This window comes from Scardinius erythrophthalmus (assembly GCF_964197995.2).
Source record: "Scardinius erythrophthalmus genome assembly, chromosome: 14".
NCBI classification, from domain to species: domain Eukaryota; kingdom Metazoa; phylum Chordata; class Actinopteri; order Cypriniformes; family Leuciscidae; genus Scardinius; species Scardinius erythrophthalmus.
In genome coordinates, this window is record NC_138234.1 from 9,185,757 (window position 1) to 9,212,014 (window position 26,258).

General features: G+C 36.8%; 2 protein-coding genes across 3 annotated transcripts in view; one reads left to right on the forward strand and one right to left on the reverse strand.

Moving 5' to 3' along the window:
* LOC308701936 (cell adhesion molecule CEACAM2-like) overlaps nt 1-12,640 on the reverse strand; it is a 21,268-nt gene extending 8,628 nt beyond the window's left edge. The window contains exons 1-7 of one of the 2 annotated variants that reach the window (XM_081384416.1): nt 12,465-12,640; nt 11,760-12,089; nt 11,190-11,519; nt 9,324-9,653; nt 3,773-4,102; nt 2,854-2,913; nt 1,601-2,503 (exon numbers count right to left, since the gene is read on the reverse strand). In XM_081384416.1, the coding sequence (XP_081240542.1) occupies nt 2,861-2,913; nt 3,773-4,102; nt 9,324-9,653; nt 11,190-11,519; nt 11,760-12,089; nt 12,465-12,519 (1,428 nt within the window). In that variant the 5' untranslated portion in view covers nt 12,520-12,640 and the 3' untranslated portion in view covers nt 1,601-2,503; nt 2,854-2,860. Of the gene's footprint in view, nt 1-1,600; nt 2,504-2,853; nt 2,914-3,772; nt 4,103-9,323; nt 9,654-11,189; nt 11,520-11,759; nt 12,090-12,464 lie in introns of those variants that run through there. The other variant, XM_081384417.1, reaches the window with a different exon arrangement.
* LOC308701939 (uncharacterized protein) overlaps nt 1-26,258 on the forward strand; it is a 99,182-nt gene that overhangs the window by 17,194 nt on the left and 55,730 nt on the right. The window lies entirely within an intron of this gene.

Below are 26,258 nucleotides of genomic sequence, written 5' to 3' on the forward strand. Positions count from 1 at the left end.
ACCCTGCACTGTCCCGCAGAGTTCAGCTCCAACTCTAATCAAACACAACTAAACCTGCTCATCAAGCTCTTCAGGATTGCTTGAGAATCACACAAAAGCTGTGGCCTGTTGCACAAAGCTAGCTCAACAAACTCTGAGTTTCAGAGTAGATTTAGACTTGACAAATCCAGATAAATCCAACCTGGGGCCTATACCATAAACCTGGTTTAGGTGGCTAGCCCAATACAGTAGTTTCAGTTTAGTTTGCGCCAACCCTGGGTTTTAGGCATCATGAAAGTGGTTTGGCTTTTAGCAGTGTTCATCGTCATAGTAACTTACACTCCACGGCTAACCTGGTCAGGTGATGTTCCAGGTAAGAGGTTGCAAACCGAACTTGGAACAATCAGCTGTGAGCAGGGGCGCCGCTATCAATTTTGGGCCCTATGAAAGAATATGAGGTTGGGCCCCCTACCGCACCCATTCTGTTAATAAAATCGATCTCTGGGGCCCCCAAAAGTGCATGGGCCCTTAGAATCGTCCTAACTTTCCCCCCCCTTAGCGGCGCCCCTGCCTGTGAGTGTCACATGTCTAATGCGATAAAGTCACTCCACCTGTTTCTGCTCCAAATTAAAGGTCACTACATAGCAAATGATTTTAAAGACAAAATCTTCTGGCTTTTAGTAATGCTTATTTAGAATAATAATTTAGTATGATTTGGATATTATTTATGTAATTATTGTACCCTTAATCAATCACACATGTACAATTTTAGTTCATCAATTATTATTATGCACAGTTTAAATTAATAAATACAATAATATATATATATATATATATATATATATATATATATATATATATATATATATATATACGCTAGAATCAATAAAGCTATCAAATGACATGTGAGCTTAAACGTTCAATTCTCTCTATGCCTTTATCAACTGTATAAACTAACTTCTCAACTTTTTCTTGAACTGATATAGCAATACTTTTTCTTTTAGTTGTCCTCTTTCATAGACAGCTATTTTCTTCCTGCTGTGTAAATCTGTCTAAATTCTTTATATTTTTCAATCTCGTAATATTCTGTAGTGAATCGCGCTGCTCCTCTCAAGAGAAATAAATCTCAGTTTCACTCTTTCTCAGCATGTGATTGGCTTTTCGCTACTGATGTCACACCTAAACTCCTAAACTCAGGATCAAAACCTGAGTTGACAGAGAAAGTTGATGATCAGTATCATGGTACCAACAAAGCCTGGCTGGATTGGTTTGGTTTTGTCAACTCAAAACTAATCCTATATAACCATGAGTTTGTTCAACTCCCATCATGATACAGGCCCCTGGTTTAGATCAGGTTCAGCGCGGTCTCCCAAAGCTCGGTATAAACGTTCTCTGTCAACTCAGCACTGTTTCTCTATACCAATTGTGCAAATTTCGCACTTGTGCCTTAGTAGTTCGGACTTACCAAGTTCGACTCAGGACAACAAACTCCCGAGGATGGGAGGACGCAAACCCGGTAATTCTGCAAGTGGAACAGCAGTGTTCTTGATCGCTTCACTGAGCTCGCTCTGGCTACTCCAGTTATCTCGTTATGTATAATTAGGCTACAATAAAACAAAATATGTTATAAAACACCACTCTGCCTCTTTTATTTTCATAAAAAAAAGACTTTATTTCAAGCAATATAGTGACATATAACAAAGGCACTAAAGAAGCATTGGAACAAGGTAAATTCACCTTACTTTAACATCATAAATCAATCAATTGCTCGAAACGGAGTGGGAAGAAGTCAGACTTATTTAGACCCACCCCGGTGAAGGGTTAAACCGTAAACATAGGCAGTTTTTTTAGATCATTTCTATTTCCTGTTGCTGTGCAGGCCCGTAGACCAGTCTGTTGCATTTTCGATTGAAAGCAGTATCAATAATGTCAAAAAAGAGATGTGTAGTCAAATGTCCGAGCGTGTGTATGCTGTTCAAACGAATGTTCTCACTGAAAATGCAAGTGATCGCGCCGGCGTCTCCATGTCACGCAGTAAGAACGCTCCACACTCCGCAATAAACACTTGGATATGCGAATAATAATAGCAAACGTTTATCTAGATTAACATTAGAGCGAGCGGCCATGCCAGACGGATAAGTCCTCTTCATGTTTAACAAGTCAAATCATGCATTTTCTACCTATACGGCGAGTAAGCGCCAGTTTGATAAAGGCGGCTGAGACGAGGCGGTAAAAGCATAACCAGCGTAACGAGAGAGGGGGTCCCACAGAGAAACAAGAGCAACAACATTACAAACATATTTTTTGGAACATTGTTTGAAGGAACATTTCAACCTCTGAGGCCCAATGATGGTAAAATGTGATTATACATTCAAAAAAGTCATTATTTTGCATCCGCTGAATTGAGTGTTTGTATTCTGCTGTTTCCCCCCCCCATTCTTCTAGTAAATTCAGAGAGCCAAATGCAGGAGAACAACAACAACAATAACCATTCCTGCTACAGCACCAGCAGACGGAGCTGAACCTGGAAGAGATGAAGAGAACAGGCATTAATGTGTGTTTATATCATTTTCATAGATATATTCTCTGTATGAACACACCTAATGTGGAGATGTGAAAGACTTATTCCTCTGTTAATAATACAGGGATTCTTCCACACTGGTGAAAGTTAATGACAATTTTACAAAATATTTTTTTCTAAAGCAAATTCATGTGTTTAAACAAATGACAGCATAATCATTTTAGTGAGAGAAATCAGTAGAGGAATATACTGGAAGACATCACCCTTCAGAACAATATACATTGATAAACAAACTGTAATGTATGTGGTGCAACCTATAAATAGATCAAAAAGGAAGCGTGGAGAAAACATACTCGTGTCCTACTCTTGCTCCGCCCCACTCTCGTACAATTCTTTATCGGTTTTGTCAGGACCTGACAAAGAAGATGGAAAACACAAGACAAGAGAATATAAATAAAGAAAAAGTACACAAGTGCTGATGTTGAAATATAAGACAATGTGGCAGTTTGTTCAATTGCAACTGCAGGAAAACCCGTAAAAACAGGGAAAGGGAAACAGGGAAACATGGGCAAAGAGGCGGGATTAAGAGGCGGGATTATGAGGTAACGTGACACTAACAGACAGTAGACAAACGGCTAGTGACATCAGCGGAATCCACCTGTCACTCAAGTGGCCACGCCCTTAATTATGCAGAACTTTAAGGCTTAATATAATTCAAAAGGATGAGTTCTAATGTTGAAAAAAAAAAAAAAAAAAATTTTTTTTAATAATACAATGACCTCTCAAATGTCAAACGATCAAACGCAATTTCAGGTGAACGTTCAGGTCCTTGCTGAAATGGCCACTGTTACAAAAGGATAAGACAGGATTATAAAGTTATAATCTTTCTGTAATACTCTCCCAGAAGCTGCTCTGTTTGAATGGAAGTCAATGGAGATGTTTCAGCCTACAAAAATAAAATGCTTTTCTGTGGAGACGGTTCATCATATAAGTATATGGCTAAGTTTGCATGAAATATCATTTGGGCTGAGCTATATGGGTTTTTATATGAAAAATTATAACAGTATGACCGATGTGGATGTATGACCGTCAGTTTTCAGGGTTTCAGGGTAGCCTATGAATTCATTTTTAAAATGGAATTACAGTGTCATAGAGAAATTTCAAAGATCACAAATAAATATGAATTTTTACTTTGTAGTATCAAGAAGAATTATAACAATAAAATGGCACTTTTGTAATATATAATAGAGTGAGCTGTATTTCTCAACTCACCATAGACAGTAACAGTGAATCTGTATTTAGACACTGAGCTGCTGCGGCTGATCTCAACTTCATAAACTCCAGCATGTTCAGTTCTGATGTTCAAGATGGTCAGAGATCCAGTCTTCTCGTCCAGCTTCAGTCTGTCTCTGAATCTCCCATCAAGATTATCAGGGATCATATTTTTCACTCCATCAGTTTTAGCTATTAGAGGCCCGTTAGTTCCAAACCTCCAGAATATCTCTTCATCTCTCTGTATTTCAGTGAGACTAGAGTTTAGAGTGACTGAACCTCCCTCCATCACTGACACTGACTTCACTGCATCTGTGTCAGCAAACACTCCTGAAGAACACACAGAAACAGTCTCTCAGCCAGGGGGTGTTTACACTTGGCCACTTACATGTAATGCGTTTTCTCAGATTGGATAGCTATCTGATTTATCAAAACGATTCCATTTAGCCTACGCCTGGTCACATAAATGTGTTTTTGCTAAACGGATTTAAATCCGATCTTCATTTCCCGCGCTATATGCAGATTAAAGGAGTGCACGTCACCGAAAGCAACAGATATGAGCTGCATTTTATTGATCATCAGCTAACATTTCAAAATCAAAGACCACAATAAGAGAGAGCGGCAACAGCCCTGGTAAGATCATTTCGTTTCTTTACTTTTAATGATGATGATTGTGTGTTAAGCGTCTGCTACTTACTTTCACTTTGATTTGCGATAGTTTGCACGTTGGCTGTAGATGAATATGCTCATCTGCGGTGACGCGCGTGTTCCAGTAGCGTCGTCATTTCTGGCTATAACATTAGCATCTACATATAGCCTATAACACGCTCTCACACGTTTATTTTTCTAGCATTTTTAGGAGGAGTAAAATTTACATATGTGGTTTCAACAACCAGATGCATTTACACTTGTCCAGTTTCGTCTGGATCTCAGACCTCCTCCTGAAGTGGTTTGAGTGATCGGATTCAAATCCGTCTCGAATGCGTTTCGGAGGGCATTTACACCTGGTCTTTTCACGATCAGATAGCATGAGGAAACGCATGAAGTGGCCAGGTGTAAACAGCCTCTCAGTCACACATTCAACTTTAAGCTGTTTTAATGAAGTTTTAACAGTTTTTTTCTAAATGATTGAAAACTTTGAGAAAAAAGAAAGATAGAAACAGCATCATGGGATATAAATTGCAGGGTGGAAAACACAGATATGAGTTCACACACCTGCACATAGTTTACATTTTACGTTTTGGTTTAGTGTTGTAAGTCCCATAAGTAAATAAAACAGTAGGAAACTTCTCATGATCACATCTATGGCCTAGTCCACACGGACACGGGTATTTTTATAACCGGAGTTTTTCCTCCTGCGTTTTAAAAAAAAAATCCTGTCCACACATGCTCGGTTTAAAAGAAATCTCCGCCTACATGAAAACACAAAAACACGCTATCACGCGCTGTCAAGAGCATGCCACACCAGCAGGCGGCGATCGTAAAGCCACGTTGGCCAATCAGAAGCCTGAATCAGAAGCAAAAACCCCGGTTTTACTGTCTACATGACAATACTGCAACCGGCGTTTCTGAAAATCCTCACCCTGGCAGAGGTTTTCAAAAATGTTCGGTTTCAGTGACCTGATACTGCGTTTCCGTGTGGACGAATGGCCGAACCGCGTAAAAAAAGTCATGGTTATAAAAATACCCGTGTCCGTGTGGACAAGGCCTACATCTCAGTAATACAGTGCTATGCATAAGTTTAGGCACCCATGCTAAAGTTGACTAAAAAGAGGAATAAAAAATCATCTTTTGGAAATTGAACTTAATGCCTTAATTTAAAAAATTAGGAAAAATCCAACCTTTAAGGACACCAATTTTCTTTGTGAATGAATAATGTATCGTAAATAAATAAATGTTCTTCCTTAAAATACAGGGTGCATACGTTTGGACACCCCTATGTTAAATTCCCATAGAGGCAGGCAGATTTTTATTTTTAAGTATTTTTTTTTAGGATACTATGCATCCTGATAAAGTTCCCTTGGCCTCTGGAATTAAAATAGTCCCACATCATCACATAACCTTCACCATACCTAGAGATTGGCATGGGGTACTTTCCATAAGATCATCTCTCAATGCAAATTAAACTAGCTATTAGGCTAACTGAAATAAAACCATGCCAATCTCTAGGGTGGGAAGAAGCGCCACGGTTCTGGTCCAAGGCCAATCGCAAAGAGAGGAAGGAGATGGTGGTGGCGGAGGTGACAAGGATGGAGAAAGAGCGTTACAAGATCAAGGCCGTGTCGCAGGGCCAACAGGGAAAGTGGACAACCTGGGAGGGAAATGTCAACCGAAACATCACCTGGGCAGACCTGTGGAAAATCCCACAGGCAAGGCTCAGCTTCCTCATCCGCACAACCTACGACACGCTTCCCTGTCCTCGGAACCTTCAACAGTGGTTTGGGAGTGAGGAAGGCTGCACACTCTGCAATACCCCTAACGCAAGCCTCCAGCACATCTTGTCAGGCTGTAAGATTGCGCTATCCCAGGGACGCTATAGATGGCGTCACGACCAGGTCCTGAGAAAGCTGGCCGAGGTGATAGAGGGGCGGCGACAGGGCAGCAAATGGGTACCACCAGCAGAGAACCACAACCACATCACCTTTGTCACGGAAGATGGGGGAAGAAGAAACCTCAGGCCAAGAGAAACAGCTAGGCCATTTTCCCCTGACCAGGAGTGGAATATGAGAGTTGATCTCGACAGGCAGCTCCGTTTCCCGCTTGAGATTACTGCTACATCTCTCCGCCCTGACATAGCGGTGTGGTCTACCAAGATAAAATCTGTGCTCCTCATTGAGCTCACAGTACCAGCGGAGGAGGGGATGGAGGCCGCCTATGAACGTAAGAAGGACAAGTACTCAGAGTTGACTGCTGAGTGCCGGGAGGCTGGCTGGAAGACCTCCATCTATCCAGTGGAGGTTGGATGCCGAGGTTACGTGGGGCTGTCAACCACACGCCTTCTGAGGGACGTAGGAGTGACCGGAGGGAACCTAAAGAAGGCAACCAAAGAGCTAGCGGAGGAGGCAGAGAAGGGGAGCTTTTGGCTCTGGCTGAGGAGGAAAGACAAGAGCTGGGGAAAGCACAACTAACCTCGATAACAGCCGCAGAGGGTGATACCAATCAGCTGCAGGGGTGACAGGGAGACGTCCGTCACTGCTCCGCCACCAGGAGACGTTCCAGGATTAAAGGAGTGAAACGTTGGTGAATGGTGGTTCCTGGCTGATGACCCTGCAGCTGACCCATGGGCACCGGAGGAGGTGCGACCGGCAGAAATGCCTAGCAGGTGTTCCATCTACCTGTACATTTCACTGACTGATTTAAATAGTGGACTGTTGATCTGAACTAACTTTTACCAGAACACCCCAAAAAAACTTTGTAACTCACCATCCAGACGGCAAAAGTACAGCCAGAAAAAAACGAATGTTTTTCCTTTAAAACTGTAATGTATGTGGTGCAACCTATAAATAGATCAAAAAGGAAGCGTGGAGAAAACATACTCGTGTCCGACTCTTGCTCTGTCCCCCTCTCGTACAATTCTTTATCGGATTTGTCAGGACCTGACAAAGAAGATGGAAAACACAAGACTAGAGAATATAAATAAAGAAAAAGTATACAAGTGCTGATGATGAAATATAAGACAATGTGGCAGTTCTGTTCAATTGCAACTGCAGGAAAAAAAAACCCTCACAGTTTTCATGAAGGGCAAAATTAGCTACCTTATTTTCCGGACTATAAGTCACACTTTTTTTCATAGTTTGGCTGGTCCTGCGACTTATAGTCAGGTGCGACTTATATATCAAAATTAATTCAGACTGAGGCCCCGTTTACACGTACATGGTTATTTTGAAAAACGGAGACTTTTCCCTTCGTTTGCGCCCTTCGTTTACACGCAAACGGAGGATTCGCCAATGAAACCGATTCTTTCTAAAAACTCCGGCCAGAGTGGAGATTTTGAAAATCTTCGTTTGCCCGTTTGCATGTAAACAGAGAAAAACGGAGTTTTAGGCAGCGACGTCACAGAATGTGACTATTTTCCGGATTCTGATTGGCTAAGGTGGGCTTGAGCTTCTCGTTACACTGCCACCTACAGGTTTGACATGCTCTTGACAGCATATACACAGGTTCGTGTGCACGATGTTATTTTTGAAAACGAAGAGGGGTGAAAAGTCCGTTTATGAAAATAGCCATCCACGTGTAAACGTAGCCTGAGATGAACCAAGAGAAAACATTACCGTCTACAGCCGTGAGAGGGCGCTCTATGGCGGAGTTGTTCAGAAGCGACACCAAGGATGAAGAAAATTCAATGGATTCAGTGATGTGGAATGAGATCGCGGGAGCGTTTACTGGTAACTTGCTTGTTGGACTCGCTGGCTTATGTTAATTTAGCCTATTCAGCCTCCCAGGTATATGTTCTTTATGCTATTGTGTAGCTGAATAACTGTTAATGTGTTGCATTAACATACCGGACACCTACTCAGCCTGTTGTTCTGTGTGCTACTGTGTAGTTTAACTTGTCTTTCTAGATTAAATGTCTGTTCTTGGTCTTGGATTTTGTGAAATAAATTTCTAAATAAATGCGACTTATAGTCCAGTGCGACTTAAATATGTTTTTTCCTCTTCATGACGCATTTTTTGACTGATGCGACTTATACTCCGGCGCGACTTATAGTCTGGAAAATACGGTATATAGTCCCAAATACCAATTTTTGCACCTGGCTGTAAACATTTTTTTCTGCTGTAAAGTTGGGCGTATTAACATGGGATATAAATATGGGATTGACTCGGTTTTGGAGCCGGTCTCTAGCGGCCAGTCGATGAACTGCAGTTTAAGTCACTTCTGTGTTGGCTTCACGAGAAACAGGAAGGTTGTCTTTTGACTGAAGAAACCTCTTGGATTTGACATGAAAACGACTTCTCTATTTTCTCCACATTATAACGTCACAATGTTGTAGCTTGGTTTCAATAAATGTTTCAAGTGAGGTTTTGAGGTCTGAAATGTAAAGTGTGTTTTAATAATACAATGACCTCTCATATGTCAAACGATCAAACACAATTTCAGGTGAACGTTCAGGTCCTCACTGAAATGGCCACTGTTACAAAAGGATAAGACAGGATTATAAAGTTATAATCTTTCTGTAATACTCTCCCAGAAGCTGCTCTGTTTGAATGGAAGTCAATGGAGATGTTTCAGTCTACAAAAATAAAAGGCTTTTCTGTGGAGACGGTTCATTGTATAAGTATATGGCTAAGTTTGCATGAAATATCATTTGGACTGAGCTATATGGGTTTTTATATGAAAAATTATAACAGTATGACCGATGTGGATGTATGACCGTCAGCTTTCAGGGTTTTAAGTAGCCTATGAATGATTTAAAATGGAATTACAGTGTCATAGAGAAATTTCAAAGATCACAAATAAATATGAATTTTTAATTTGTAGTATCAAGAAGAATTATAACAATAAAATGGCTCTTCTGTTATATAATAGAGTGAGCTGTATTTCTCTACTCACCATAGACAGTAACAGTGAATCTGTATGTAGACGATGAGCTAGTGCGGCTGATCTTAACTTCATAAACTCCAGCATGTTCAGTTCTGATGTTCATGATGGTCAGAGATCCAGTCTTCTTGTCCAGCTTCAGTCTGTCTCTGAACCTCTCATCAAGAACATCAGGGATCATGTTGTTCACTCCATCAGTTTTAGCTAGAAGAGGCCCGTTAGTTCCAAACCTCCACATTATCTCTTCACCTTTCTGTATTTCAGTGAGACCAGAGTTTAGAGAGACTGAATCTCCCTCCATCACTGACACTGACTTCACTGCATCTGTGTCAGCAAACACTCCTGAAGAACACACAGAAACAGTCTCTCAATCACACATTCAACTTTAAGTTGTTTTAATGAAGCTTTAACTGTTAGTTTCTAAATGATTACACACATTGAGAAAGTAGAAAGATAGAAACATCATCATGGTAAATAAATGGCAGGGTGGAAAACACAGATATCTGAGTTCACACACCTTCACATTGTTTACATTTCACATTTTGGTTTAATGTTATAAGTTCCATAAGTAAATGTAACATGAAACTTCTCATGGTCACATCTACATCTCAGTAATATCTGGGAATAAGAGCAAGAGCTCATCTTCTGACTGATTTAAATGGTGTATTTTTGATCTGAACTAACTTCTGCCAGAACACCCCAAACAGTTTGTAACTCACCATCCAGACGGCAAAAGTACAGCCAGAAAAAAACTAATGTTTTTCCATTAAAACTGTAATGTATGTGGTGAAACCTATAAATAGATCAAAAAGGAAGCGTGGAGAAACATACTCGTGTCCTACTCTTGCTCCGTCCCCCTCTCGTACAATTCTTTATCGGATTTGTCAGGACCTGACAAACAAGATGGAAAACACAAGACTAGAGAACATAAATAAAGAAAAAGTACACAAGTGCTGATGTTGAAATATAAGACAATGTGGCAGTTCTGTTCAATTGCAACTGCAGAAAAAAAAAAAACCTCACAGTTTTCATGAAGGGCAAAATTAGCTATATAGACCCAAATACCAATTTTTGCACCAGGCTGTAAATATATTTTTTTTCTGCTGTAAAGTTGGGCGTATTAACATGGGATTATGGGATTGACTCAGTTTTGGAGCCGGTCTCTAGCGGTCAGTCGATGAACTGCAGTTTAAGTCACTTCTGTGTTGGCTTCACGAGAGACAGGGAGGTTGTCTTTTGACTGAAGAAACCTCTTGGATTTGACATGAAAACGACTTCTCTATTTTCTCCACATTATAACGTCACAATGTTGTAGCTTGGTTTCAATAAATGTTTTCAAGTGAGGTTTTGAGGTCTGAAATGTAAAATGTGTTTTAATAATACAATGACCTCTCATATGTCAAACGATCAAACACAATTTTAGGTGAGCGTTCAGGTCCTCACTGAAATGCGCACGTTTACAAAAGGATAAGACAGGATTATAAGGTGATAATCTTTCTGTAATACGCTCCCAGAAGCTGCTCTGTTTGAATGGAAGTCAATGGAGATGTTTCAGTCTACAAAAATAAAAGGCTTTTCTGTGGAGACGGTTCATTGTATAAGTATATGGCTAAGTTTGCATGAAATATCATTTGGACTGAGCTATATGGGTTTTTATATGAAAAATTATGACAGTATGACCGATGTGGATGTATGACCGTCAGTTTTCAGGGTTTTAAGTAGCCTATGAATGATTTAAAATGGAATTACAGTGTCATAGAGAAATTTCAAAGATCACAAATAAATATGAATTTATATACTTTGTAGTATCAAGAAGAATTATAACAATAAAATGGCTCTTCTGTTATATAATAGAGTGAGCTGTATTGCTCTACTCACCATAGACAGTAACAGTGAATCTGTGTTTAGTCGATGAGCTGCTGCGGCTGATCTTAACTTCATAAACTCCAGCATCTTCAGTTCTGATGTTCATGATGGTCAGAGATCCAGTCTTCTCATCCAGCTTCAGTCTGTCTCTGAATCTCCCATCAAGAACATCATAGATCGTATTTCTCACTCCATCAGTTTTAGCTAGAAGAGGCCCGTTAGTTCCAAATGTCCACGTTATCCAATCACCTCTCTGTATTTCAGTGAGACTAGAGTTTAGAGAGACTGAATCTCCCTCCATCACTGACACTGACTTCACTGCATCTGTGTCAGCAAACACTCCTGAAGAACACACAGAAACAGTCTCTCAGTCACACATTCAACTTTAAATTGTTTTAATGAAGCTTTAACTGTTAGTTTCTAAATGATTACAAACTTTGAGAAACTAGAAAGATAGAAATAGCATCATGGGAAATAAATGGCAGGGTCGAAAACACAGATATCTGAGTTTACACACCTGCGTATAGTTTACATTATATATAATATATAATAGAGTGAGCTCAGCTGTATTTCTCTACTCACCATTGACAGTAACAGTGAATCTGTATGTAGGCGATGAGCTAGTGCGGCTGATCTCAACTTCATAAACTCCAGCATCTTCAGTTCTGATGTTCATGATGGTCAGAGATCCAGTCTTATTCTCCAGCTTCAGTCTGTCTCTGAATCTCCCATCAAGAACATCATAGATCGTATTTCTCACTCCATCAGTTTTAGCTATAAGATTCCTGTTAGTTCCAAATCTCCACATTATCTCTTCACCTGTTTGTATTTCAGTGAGACCAGAGTTTAGAGAGACTGAATCTCCCTCCATCACTGACTCTGACTTTACTGCATCTGTGTCAGCAAACATTCCTGAAGAACACACAGAAACAGTCTCTCAGTCACACATTCAACTTTACATTGTTTTAATGAAGCTTTAACTGTTAGTTTCTAAATGATTACAAACTTTGAGAAAGTAGAAAGATAGAAACATTATCATGGTAAATAAATGGCAGGGTGGAAAACAGATATCTGAGTTTACACACCTTCACATTGTTTACATTTCACATTTTGGTTTAATGTTATAAGTTCCATAAGTAAATATAACATGAAACTTCTCATGGTCACATCTACATCTCAGTAATATCTGGGAATAAGAGCAAGAGCTCATCTTCTGACTGATTTAAATGGTGGACTGTTGATCTGAACTAACTTTTACCAGAACACCCCAAAAAGTTTGTAACTCACCATCCAGACGGCAAAAGTACAGACAGAAAAAAACGAATGTTTTTCCTTTAAACATTTTCTTCCAACAGCTCTGAGGTTTGAAATAACAGTTTAGAAAGATTATCTGAGCACGATCTACTTCGGTCTCTGCGTTGAGGCTGTAATCCAGTTTTCCGTGAGTCTGTCACGTGACCTGTGGAAATGAAGCTTCGTTATCTCACTGTCACGTCACCAGGCTCTATCACAAAGCGCGTCGATTGCGCTCCCATATTCGATATCCATTAAGTGCAATATAATAATTATATCGGCCATGCCTTTACTATGTAGCATTTTTTTAACGTGGTGTATTGTGTTTTTTTTTTTTTTTTTTTTTTTACGTGGGGTATTGTTAATTATTCTTGAATAAAAATATGTCATTTAATTTATATTTCTGTATTTAATGATTGTCTTGTTTTGTAAGGAACACACAAGGAAATGGAATATCGTTATACTCTCGAATAAATTGAAACACGTAGCCTATACTGCGCTGTTGTTGTTTACATAAAAGTGAAAGCACTGGTTTGACCAATCAGCGCGAATCAAGCTGATAGAGGGGGAACAAAGCTAACCCCTTTTCTACTTAATACGGTTTTGAGTAGTAATAATTTAAAGTATTTACAAAACAATTTCCACCAGTCATTCTAGGGAAACATTTTAGATATTTTTAGCACTGGTTTGGCCGGATTTTATGGGCACTTATTTGCTGATTGGTCTGGGTCTAAAATTAATTGAATGTGAAACATGAGTAATCCATAAGAAAAAAAAAAAAATTCCTTCCACAAATACGTATAACTGATAAATGTGCACTGCATGGAAACCTGTTTTTGTTGCTTTGCCACAAAAAGAATAATTCAAAAAAAGAACTTGAAGGCTCTTACTGGGCTGCGTTCCAGTCCTCCTTTATCATACTTCTATGTTCAAAAAGATGAAGCAAATAGAAGCAGCCCCCAATGGACATTCATGTCAAAAGATCAAATTCTGTATACATCTTTTAATAAAACATATGTAGCCTAGAATAGCAGATAAGCCACGAATATGAACGTATTGCGTTTAATTACACTCTTAAACATTTTTCTCCCAGAAAACCCTTAAAGAAAACGCTTCAGGTGGCTTAATAGGCTATAAGTGTAACGTCAACAGGTGGATGAAGAAGACGAAGGTCAAGAGAAGATACAAAATACTCAATATTTATTTAAACTGAAGAATATATGAAACAGTGTGCGTGCACAGACAGAGTGCTAACTACACAAACAATAACCAGCAAAGACATGGGTGAGAAGGGGAACTTAAATACACAGACAGATGAACACAAAACAGGTGATGCAGATGATGATAATAACTGGAACACAGGTGAATGAGATGATGATAGTGATGAACAGCAGGTGCAGGTGATGATGGAGGAGGATTCTGGGAACTGTAGTGCAGAGACAGACGGTGAAGAATGTCATAAGACAGTGATAAAGATGAAATTCTGTACACACCTTATAATAAACCATGTATGAAAAGCAGATGAGCCCAGAATATGAACAGCATTTTCTTCCCATAGAAACCCATTGTTATAAAGAAATAATAAACAACATCTGCAAAGTTACAATGCTCAAAGTTCAAAGCAGAGGAAGATATTTGCTTTTAAAGAAATCTTTTTTTTTTAAGGACTACAACAACCCATCAACAGTTTCCCACATCAACAGTGTAAACAACTTTAAATACTCCATAATTTCTGGTCATACAGAAAATAATAATACATCATTCGACTACTTTTATTTGTGTAAACTCACAATAACAAGAAAATGTTGTGCTTTTGTAAAATGAAAGAAAACAAAGAGGACGTGCTCTCATGGTCTCCATGAAAGAGAGTGCGTCTCAAACATGAACTGAAACACAGCGTAGCCTAGACTAGCCTCACAGACATGAGAAATATACCTTTATAAAGCTTGAAATGTCCAACAACAGAAGAATTGGAATCGAAAGCAAATATCTGATTATGTAATCCTGTCCGTATGAAAGGTGCATTTCTCTCTAAAGGCGCATTTACAGCGGAGATGTATGGATATATGTTAAAATATAGTTTATTAATAAACAATTAAAATACTTTATATTTGTATATATTTTCAGACACATTTATTATCAGTAGCCTACATTTGCGTGTGTTAGAATAGTCTATATTCCTCCATGCACCCATTTAAGCATAAATGAATATGAACCTGCGATTAGTCGATTAATTGCTTAAATGAATGACTAGTAGTCGACTAGAAAAATCTTTAGTCTATTGCAACTCTAATGATACATGTAGTTTACATTATTTACTTAGTAATAGTACCCTCTTTACATTAAATTAGTTGAATTAGTTTATTACTCATAATTACAAATAAAATAATAAAATAAAGTTTAAATTAAGATGTGAAACATATATTTATATATAGCATTGCTTATTCCACCACAGACTGTTTTTGAGGTGACAATCCGTTATACATGTGATGATTGTAATATATTGAAGATTTTTGTATTGTATCTTCTGTTACAAAAACAAAGATTGACATTTTGTTTACAAAAAAAAAAGAGCACATAATGTTGTAAAAAAATTAACTTATGTTCTGTTAGATGTGTTTTGACTATACTTTTTGTTTAATTATATCTCTAGGTAACGAACAAATCTTATTAATATATTATATAAAAAACATATAGGCTTATATAAATATGCTTTGTTTATGGTTTGTGTGCAGCGTCGGTTTCCCTTTTTGAATGACGAATATAGATCAATATATCTGCAGAAATAGACAGTTGTCTCACATTTATGCAGAACACACATGCTTTTAGCTCTAACACTGAAATTACTTTTCTGAAAACATTTATAATAATAGCCACAATGGCTTTCTTCCACATCACTTGATGTTTCATTGGAGTCTCCATCACAGTATATGGATTCCAGATGATTCTACTATCATTCACCTTAAGAAAACACGGATTCACAGAAGCAAAAAAAGAAAGGGAGGATTGATATTTCAGTTACACAAACACACATAGAAAAACTAGAGATTTTAAATTATTACTATTGACTGACAATTGATTTAACTGATAATTTTGACTTATTTACACCTGCTTTGTATAACAGCTGAAATAACATTTTATTGTCAATAGCCTAATTTCATGCATGGCCCAGCCCAATGCACCAAACACAAATAATATTTATTTATATTGTGTATTATAATATTTATAATATTTAATAATATTTATTATACACAATAATTCTAGCATATAATTAAACTGAATAAAAAAAATCAGTGAGATCAGACAGAACAGTGATATCTTCAACACATTATCATGAAAAACAAGGCACTGAGATTCTAATATAATCAAATAGAAAAAACAAAACAAACTTACAGATAATTTTTGCAAAGAAAAAAAAAGTTTCACATTAATTTCAGGCAGAGAAAGATGCAGGCTAAATATGATTTTAAATCATGTGTCTCTTATAAACACGTTTTTTTTTTTTTTTTTTTTTTATGTTTGGGTCTATCACATGTCTCTCTTTAGAAACACACTGTGACCTGACCACAGGATTAAACATCCACAACCAACACACAACAAAACAGTTATGTAATTTAATCATATAGTTTTAGCAAATTTAATGAACAATTTGATTAACTTATTTTCAAATGTGCCTTTAGCCTGTATGTCTAAACCAGGTGTCACCAACCCTGCTCCTGGAGGGCTACAGTCCTGCAGATTTCAGCTCCAACCCCAATCAAACACACCTGGACCAGCTAATCAAGCTGTTCAGGGTTGCTTGATAATTACAGGCAGGTGTGTTGGAACAGGGTTGGACCTAAAGTCTGCAGGACAGTAGCCCTCCAGGAGCAGGGTTGGTGACACCTGGTCTAAACTAATATTTAAAGAAGAACAAGTGAAGTACTCAAATATACACGTGACATTCAGGCTAATATTTCCAGCCCTAAATCGCACACTGTGCAAATACTTAGATTATAACAAAGATTCAGGATTGATCTATAATCAGTGTGAGCACACAAGTTGATTTCAAACATAGAGCTTCGTCGAAAGGGGGATTTTACAGGCGTTTACAAATGTATGCAGTGGATTCATACTGAAGCTGTTGGAATCTCCTGTATCAAAGGCACTTTGATCTCAGGGAACTCAATTTGATCTGACACAATTAATATGGGTTCAGGAGGGCCTAAAGGAAGACACAAACAAAACAGACACAATTAAAATCAAAAGAGAAATGGAGTAGTGCATGTAATGGGTGAAGATTTTTTGACCAATTCAAAATGTTGCACAAATAAACAGTGAAGAATGCGTTAACACAATGCAAATATAATTCATATATTAATTAATCTAAACCTAAATCTGAAGTAAATGTGTTTGTGATTGTGTTTTTTTAGGAAACTGATTAAGGCTTCAATAGTATCTGCAATTTTATTTTACACATCTACAATCTGATCAATCTAATACAAACTCATAGTCCATTAATATGTTTGACTGTTGATAAAAAGTAAGACCATTATTACACTGAAAGATTTGAGTTACTCACAAGAGACAGTAACACTGAATCTCTTGAATGAGGATTTTCCATTTCTGTTGATCTGTAGTTTATATTCTCCAGAGTCTGTGTTTCTGCTATTTCTGATGGTCAGAGATCCAGTCTTCTTGTTCAGCTCCAGTCTGTCTAAGAATTTCTCATCTGCAGCATCATCATATACATTGAAGTCTCCGGTCTCTTCTTTGATTTCAGCTATGAGAGAGTTTTTTTTATCTCCATACATCCACTTTATGTGATCATCTTTCTGTATTTCAATACCACTGTCAAGAGTGACAGACTGTCCCTCAATCTTCAAATCTATCTTCGCTCCATCTGCAAAATCAGAAGAACAAAACTAACAATAAGAGAAAGGAACAAAATCAAAGCAGATCATTTGCATCACTTGTTGACCATTAAACAAAAAACTTATTTATTTAATAGTTTCAAACCTACATACAATTTTTCAGTAAGGTAGTGGTACTTTTACCATGCTAAATACAATTTTCCACTTGTGATCTGTTACTAGCTCTAAAATGACTAATAAACTAGATCTACTCTATATCCACAAGAGCAAAATCATGAAAAATATATTGAAATACAGAAAAAAAAGTACAGAATAAGAATAACAGACAGTTGAATTATTGAAAAATACTGAAACGGAATATATATATATATATATATATATATATATATATATATATATATATATATATATATATATGTGACCCTAGACCACAAAACCAGTCTTATGTGTAATTTTTTTAAAATTGAGATTTATACATAATCTGAAAGCTGAATACATAATATTTCCATTGATGTATGGTTTGTTAGGATAGGACAATATTTGGCCGAGATACAACTATTTGAAAATCTGGAATCTGGGGGTACAGAAAAATCGAAACATTGAGAAAATCACCTTTAAAGTTGTCCATTTCTATTGGCGATTGTGCTGCATCCATTCACAAAAATAAATGTTTTATATATTTAAGGTGGGAAATTTACAAAATATCTTCATGGAACATGATCTTTACTTAATATCCTAATGATTTTTGGCATAAAAGAAAAATCTATAATTTTGACCCATACAATGTTTTGTTGGCTATTGCCACAAATATACCCATGCAACATAAGACTGGTTTTGTGATCCAGGGTCACATATATATAAAGTTCAAATGTTTTGGGTCAGTATGATTTCTCTTAATTTTTTACCTTTTTTTTTTATGTTTTACAAAGATTCTTATATTCACCAGGCTGCATTATTTCATCAATCTAAAGCAGAATACAGCACAAGTGCCGTCTTTAGTACTCTACTGTAGCACAATAAAGCTAATTATGTTTTCTCTTTATGTGTCATCTGAAATACTTACACTTTTGTCTGTTTTGTTTACACTTCCACTTCCTATAAAGACAGTAAAACAGGCTCGCAGCTGAAGGCAAGACCAGCAGTGCCAAGAATACAGAAACACATATTATTTCTGTTATATCACCAGAACGGAGATGCTGTGGAGGTCCTACATGTGAATCTGTAGTGAATGGGAGACAGTCATTAGTCTGATCTATAACAAACATTATAAAACATCAGCAAATTGGAGATAATATAAAGGAACACTCATTCAACATGATCTTGTTCAAAGATTCAGGGTTGGTACACTTTATGATCCAAATATTTGAGTGCTTCCTTTCCAGTTTTTGTAATTATCAGATTTTTTAAAGGTGCATGAAATGGAAAATCAAATCTGCCTTGATATTAAGACATGTAAGAGGTTACCCTAAAATAAAACATACTGCAAGTTTCACACCTCAAAGCTACCTATCCAGCTTAAAATATGTGTTTTTGTTAGGGATCTAACAATACTGGTATCCGTACCAAAAATTTTCTGTATGTGGTAAGTTTTATATCTTCTTTTTAATGAATCAAAATCAATTCTTAAATACCATCCCTAAAATTGATATTTTAGTCATAATAGATATATGTGGTTACGTTTTTGTTGCATATGTGATTATTGTGATGGCGACAAACCATGTGAAAATTAACATGCTGCAAAGGAGATAGACATGATGTATATAGTTTAATATTGAGTAAAAGCTCGTTTTTCAAACATGCCACAAGAAAAACAAATATATTAAACTATTGTAAACCTATGTGAAAATGTAGGCTACTTAATGACTCAATAATACTCACCAGTGACAGAAACACTGTATCTCCTAATGATGCTGAATCTGCTGTTGTTGATCTGTAGTTTATATTCTCCAGAGTCTGTGTTTCTGGTGTTTATGATGGTCAGAGATCCAGTCTGATGATTCAGCTTCAGTCTGTCTCTGAATCTCTCTTTACACTGAACATCTGTACAGATCTTACTCTGATCTCCAGTGATTTCAGCGATGAGAGTTTCATTATGATCCCACATCATCACATCATTTGTTTTTTTTATTACACCAGTGTATAAAGTGACAGATTCTTGCTCCTTCACTGACTTTCTCTTCACTTCATCTCGTTCAGAAACACCTGAAACACAAACCAACAGATGATTGGAGGATCTTTTAGGGAAAAACTCCACAATAAGAAATAACTGACAATTATTGAGCATATCCATTTCCTGGATCTTGAGAAATTCTGAAAAAAAAAAAACTGTGAAATTGTGAAAAGTAAAAGTGAATTGTCTTTTTTTTAATTTATCTGTCTAGGAGCTTTTTGAAAAATAATATTTTCTTGTGATCATGTGAATTTATCCACATTTTGTGCTTACAAACACAGTTTACGTGCTTATTCTTTGCACTTTGGATTCCTGCTGAACTAAAACAAACAGAGCATAAAACAATGATTAACCCTCTGGTGTTGGTTTTAAAATTGTTATAAATGTCTACTTCATCTGAATGGTACGAAACGTGTGTAACTGTAACACAAAGCAAGTTTTTGCAAATGCATGAAATTTATTTCTATATATAGTTTTCCTCCTAACCTTATGCTTGCAGTTTAACACATGTGTTTGTCTTATTATTCATATACCTAAACATTAAATGTAATAAATTGACAAATAAACAATTATGTCACTAGCTGGAAGGTGTGTGTGTGTGTGTGTGTGTGTGTGTGTGTGTGTGTGTGTGTGTGTGTGTGTGTGTGTGTGTGTGTGTGTGTGTGTGTGTGTGTGTGTGTGAAAAGAGCCTTAAGATAAATGCTTCAGATTAATAAAGTGTTGAGCTGCAAATTATCTTTATTCGTTTGACATTGCCCTTTGACATCCATCCTATGACGTGATTCAAAATAAAAAGGCTTAAGAACAAGAGAAAAAGCTAATATAACTGTTTAAGACAGAAATTAAATACATTATACATATTTCATGTATATTACATTAGGGATGTCTCTACAATTATTAACCCAGGAAAACGTGCGAGTTTTCACAATTCCTAATTACAATTAATAATTTTCAAGCAAGATTCAATAATTGGAGACTGAACCTTTTTTGTATTCCATGTGGATCATAAACCATTGAAATCGGTTGAGAAATCTAAATGTTATTGTGCTTTTTGTCCAGAAAAGACGCAGCTCCCCATTTACTTGTATTTGTTTATAGTGCGGCCTTGCCCAGAATAATATGGCCGACTCGTTGACGTATCACAGCAACGGTCAAAACCGGCCGTTGGGGCGTCTATTTATTGGCTGCATCTGAAAACATAGGCACTAGGGACTAGGCAGTGACTTGTTGCTTCGCTGCTCTATCAGGCAATGACTTTGCAGGCAGTGTCTGCACTCGAAGGTTCCTCACAAAAATGATTTCAGACAGACTTCTAAGGTAGTTTTATGGTTTAATGATCTACAGCAAAATAGAGCGAGCTTTGGTGAAAACTAAGTGGATATTTCTCGCTAGATCAGCGCAACTTTCAGATGCCATGCATGTTTATTTTTCTAGCTCAACCATCACAGAATGGAAAGCACATTACTGGGGGATATCAAAGACAGTGAAGGATAGATCTATCCTGCCTTCAAAAATCGATCAGATGAAGGAATCTCGAGGGACAGGAAGTGAAACTAACATTGCATTCGGACATGTCTTGATGCCTTTTGATCTTGAAATCCGTCCTCCTAAAGCAGCATTTATCAATTTTCGGATGCAGCCCTTATATCTAGGTTTACGCCTACTTGAACACTTGGGCCAAATAGAGGAAATACATCATGCAAGTAGACAAGTGGTTTAGTGCAAAGACCTCAAGTGTGGGTATTTGGACAAGGCATCGGACTTCAGTGAAAGTTATATTATTACGCCATTATATGGTGGCAAAAACTGTATGAGTGAGTCAGAACAGGGAAGTTGTTTTAGAGCTATCATTGAACATCTTTTAAAAAGGCAAAGCAATCACTTCCTCAGCGGATATTCAAACAATTTATTTATGGATATTATTGACATCGACCTGAAGAATGAATGCTATATCAGATGCAGGTAATACACTCGTTTAGCCGCCCTCGCTCTCAAAATACCATAAAACTTTAATCTACATAATTCAATAAGCTTAAATAATGTAGGCCTATTTCTTCGTTACTATACTGTAGTTCTAAAGTGACGTTTTAGAATTAGTAACGGAGCGGAGGCTTGGGCTCAAGTGTCAAACACTCAGTTGTTTCTTTTTTATTTACTTTTGCAGTCGAACTGGTGTATAAACTCAATATCACACTCACAGCCGTGTTTATGTACAGCCATATCACACTGCTATACATGTGATATTGCTCATTAACCTGCTTGTAAGCATCAGTTAAATGACTCACCATGAACAGCAACAATGAAGGTCTTTTCACTGTGTCTGCTGCTGATGATCTCTAGATGATAAAGGTCAGCATCTGCAGTGCTGATATTCCTGATGGTCAGAGATCCAGTCTGATGATCCAGCTTCAGTCTGTCTCTGAATCTCTCAGTGCCTTCTTTACACTGAACATCTGTACAGATCTTACTGAGATCTCCAGTGATTTCAGCGATGCGAATGTCACTAAAATACCATCGAATCTTCTCCTGTTGGTTTGTTTGAACACCAGTGTTTAGAATGACTGAATCTCCCTCCATCACTGACACTGACACTTTATCAACATCAGACACACCTGGAGAATTAATTAACAGGTAATCATAAATCATGTCTGAGATAGTGAGATCAAATTATACAACAGGAAAGTTATGTGAAATGCTTTTATATTTACAGATCATAAAAACTGTACAAAAATATCAAAATAGCAAATAAACAGCTAAAGAACCACACTGATTCACTGCATATCAAACAAGCCATATCCTGATATTGCCCAGAAAATAGCACAGAGATATTGCATTACTGAATTCATAAAACCAACTAGAATGTATTTCATATACCCCTAATTAATACTAAAAAAAAAAAAAAAAAAAAAAGTAAAATTTACTTAATTTATCTTTGGCAAGATTTTTTTAATTCTTGCCTGAACTATCTTTTCCATGTAAATTACATTGTTTTTTTCTGTAGTATTTACTTCACCACATCATCAACCACATCATCAAATAATTTTTATCAGTGTACCCCTTCAAAGGGGCAGAAAAAATAGCAACAATGTATTGCCATTTCCAGTCCATTAGAACTCAAATAATACAATTTTATGTTTTTAATCAATACTGCTTTATTTTGAAGGACTGGTGGATATTTTTCTTCTTCTTTTGTGGTTCAGTGTTTTAGCTTTATTCTCTCTCTCTCTCTCTCTCTCTCTCTCTCTCTCTCTCTCTCTCTCTCTCTCTCTCTCTCTCTCTCTCTCTCTCTCTCTCTCTCTCTCTCTCTCTCTCTCTCTCTCTCATGTTCTGCTAAAAAGTTGTTTGTTTTCATTTCTTGAACCATAGTTCCAAGAATGTGAAAGAAATGAAAGAGATCGAATGTGTGTGTGTGTGTGTGTGTGTGTGTGTGTGTGTGTGTGTGTGTGTGTGTGTGTGTGTGTGTGTGTGTGTGTGTGTGTGTGTGTGTGTGTGTGTGTGTGTGTGTGAGAGGGAGGGAGGGAGGGAGGGGTACGGGTTAGGTTGGTTTATGAGGACACAAATGTGTATAATGACATGGCTATTACAACATCTGTGAGTTTGTATCCATTTAAGAAAGTTAGGTCAAAATTGAAACCCCTTCATGTTATGATAATGGCGATCTCTCTGAAGTAGCACCGATATCGAGGTAAAGCTGTAATATAAATATCGTCTTAATAATAGATAGACTATATTGTCTTATATACTTATATTCTTTTATTAATGTTATAATTGAGAGGATGTGTTAAATCTCCACTGCCTGGATATCAGTCACTGTCAAAGGAGCATAGTCTAAGAGTGTAATAGGCAGTATTTAGTATTTGTCAGTTGTTGTAATTTGATATTACACATTCTAGGGAGAGGTTAGTTTAGAGTCAGCTGCCTTTCCATGTACTGGGACATAAGACAAACAAAGTCTCCACACTCCAAGAGGTTCCATTTACTGTATTGCAAGATATCAACAAAGTCCGTTTTCATAAAAGTTTTTAATAAAAAAAAGCAAAATCATTTGGAGCATATATAGACATTCAAATGAAACATCTAATCCATCACTCCATTTAACAAAAATCTGCCTTCTGTATCTTTATGAACTGCAACAGATTTAAAGTTCAAATATATATGAACTGAAGTACAGACTCATCTTCTCTTTCCTAATTTTTGGGATGTAGTAAATGTTGTCTGTTTAAGACCTTTTTAATTTCTTATGTTCTGAATATGTCAACATACATTTGTGATTTTTTAATTCTTTAGTTAGAAGTAGTTTGCTATAAAAACATGAATTTGTGCAAGTTAGATTGACATTAGTTAGATTATGTTCAGTTTCATGCGTTAAACTCTCATTTCATGCTTTGAGGCCAAACCAATTTAGATATACATACATTTTCTTTTGCATTAAGGCTTATATTCTGGAAATGTATATTGATTAGCCCAATAAATCAATTAAACAATTTAACTGTATGACATTTGAAGTAAAATGTGACAAAATATCCCTTTTATAGCACAAGACTATTTGACCAAAAGGTATCAAACCCAATGCAAATTACTCAGAATATTATTCCTTTCATTTCTTTCTTCCCTTCATTTTTTTTTTTTTGTTTTTTGTTATTACTATTTATATTGCATCCATTTAAACCTATTCAACTCCAAAACGGCAAATATATTCAGAATATAATAACCTAAAAAAGCGTTTTGCTAAATAGGGAATTGGGCTATGAATGGGATATTTTATGAGGTTTTCAGTATTAGTGTGATTTCAGAACATTACAGTATATAGTTAAATTTCTTAATTGATTTATACGGGCTAATTAATTGTTTATTAAATCTTATCTTTTATATTTCAACTTTCATTCAATGCTTTTTAAAGTAACAACTTAGCCAGGCTGGGAGACAAACTTAAACCAGCACAGCAGGTTAGGGTGGTTTGAACAGGGAAACATCTACTAAATGTTTCTAATGACTATTTAGTCATTAGTTTTTCTTGCTGACCAGAAAAGAGATTTAAAAAATAAATATCTTACCTTGCATGAAGAGTGCAAACACTGGGAACAAACTAACAAAAACAATAGTTTTTGCCATGTTTCTTCTAACAATCTGCCTGTTTCCCCATAGGCATGTACCAGCGTTACAATGTATTAATTTCCTGATACAGTCCAGATTTGTACCTGTGTGGGTGTGTGCTTGAGACAACATTCATAAGAATGGAAATTAGAAAGTCCCCCTGAAAATCAAGTTTTTAAAGGGGTTGTATAATGCTCTTTTTACAATATGTAAAATAAGTCTCTGTTGTTCCCAGAGTGTGTATGTGAATTTTTAGCTCAAAATACCCCACAAATGAATTTATGACAGCATTGTTTGTTGTAGTCCTTAAAAAAACGATTTCTTTAAAAGCAAATATCTCCCTTTGCTTTGAACTTTAAGCGTTGTAACTTTGCAGATGTTGTTAATGCTCAAACAGCAACATTACACATTACTTTATGACAAACCATCTGCAAATTCATCATCCATCACCACTGCTGAGTATTTTCTACTTAAAACTACAGTGAACCAAAGAAAAATGTGGTCTGGAACTGTCTGTTTCCTACTGTCATAAACATAAGTGGGACAGGGCTTTTCCTATCATCATAATCATTGATGCTGTCTACACTGGATGAGGCGCAACGCGAGTGAAAACCCCCAGTCAGTAAACTGATGCCCTTTTCTATTTCTGTCACATGTACTCCAAGCACTTGCACTAATTCTTACATGAAGAACAAATTTATTTAGAACGTTCGCGTTTTCGCATTCAGTGTATTCTAGCTGCTGGAGCACAATGCAACATGAACGACAATGGTCGCGTCCGGTGTTGACACGATGTAAGGATGCTGATTTTTAGAAGGCAGCAATCTGACTCTGAGATGACAAACGGGAACATAGTTTGTGCAACATTAGCAACACATTATTAGCTGTTTGATAACGTTGTCAAGCCAAAGCATAATTATATCAAACGCATTACCATTCTGATACATCAACTTGTAGACAAGCCTGTATAAATCACTCTTCCACTTCTTCTGAATCAGTTTCTGGTTTAAACATATATGCCTGAATTAAACTAATATTTCCAGTTGAGCAAGTGGATCATGTAGTCAGAGCTGGTGTGATTGTATGGAGGCGGGGACTAATTTGCAGATTACATTTGTTTTAAAGTCCCTGTGACCCAGAAGTTGCAAGTAAAAAAATGCTGAAATAGCTTGCCTAGTTTATTTGTTAAATGCTTGACACTGAAATGGCATTACTACAGTATTTCAAACAGATTCCAATTTTAGAATGAGCTCATCATGATCATCAACATGATGTTCTGGGTTCATTCTGATGCCGGTGAACCCAAGGTGCTTTGTGTCCCTTGACACTGCTATTATGTAATAAACTTCATTTTTGAGATCTTCGACTTCCACATCATTTTTTCTTACGGATAGTTCCGTAGTTTCAATAAGCCCATGATGTACTCACCCTGAAGTCACCCTAGGTATTATATGACATTTCTTCGGTCAGACGAATACAATCAGAGTTAAATTAAAAATGTCCTGGTTCTTCCAAGCTTTATAATGGCAGTGAATGGCAGTTTCTGTTTTGAAGTCCATAAAAGTGCATCTATCCATGATAAAAGTGCATCTATCCATCATAAAAGTGCTCCACATGGCTCCAGGGGGTTAAATAAAGGCCTTTTATTAATATTGTGTATCTTAATTTCAA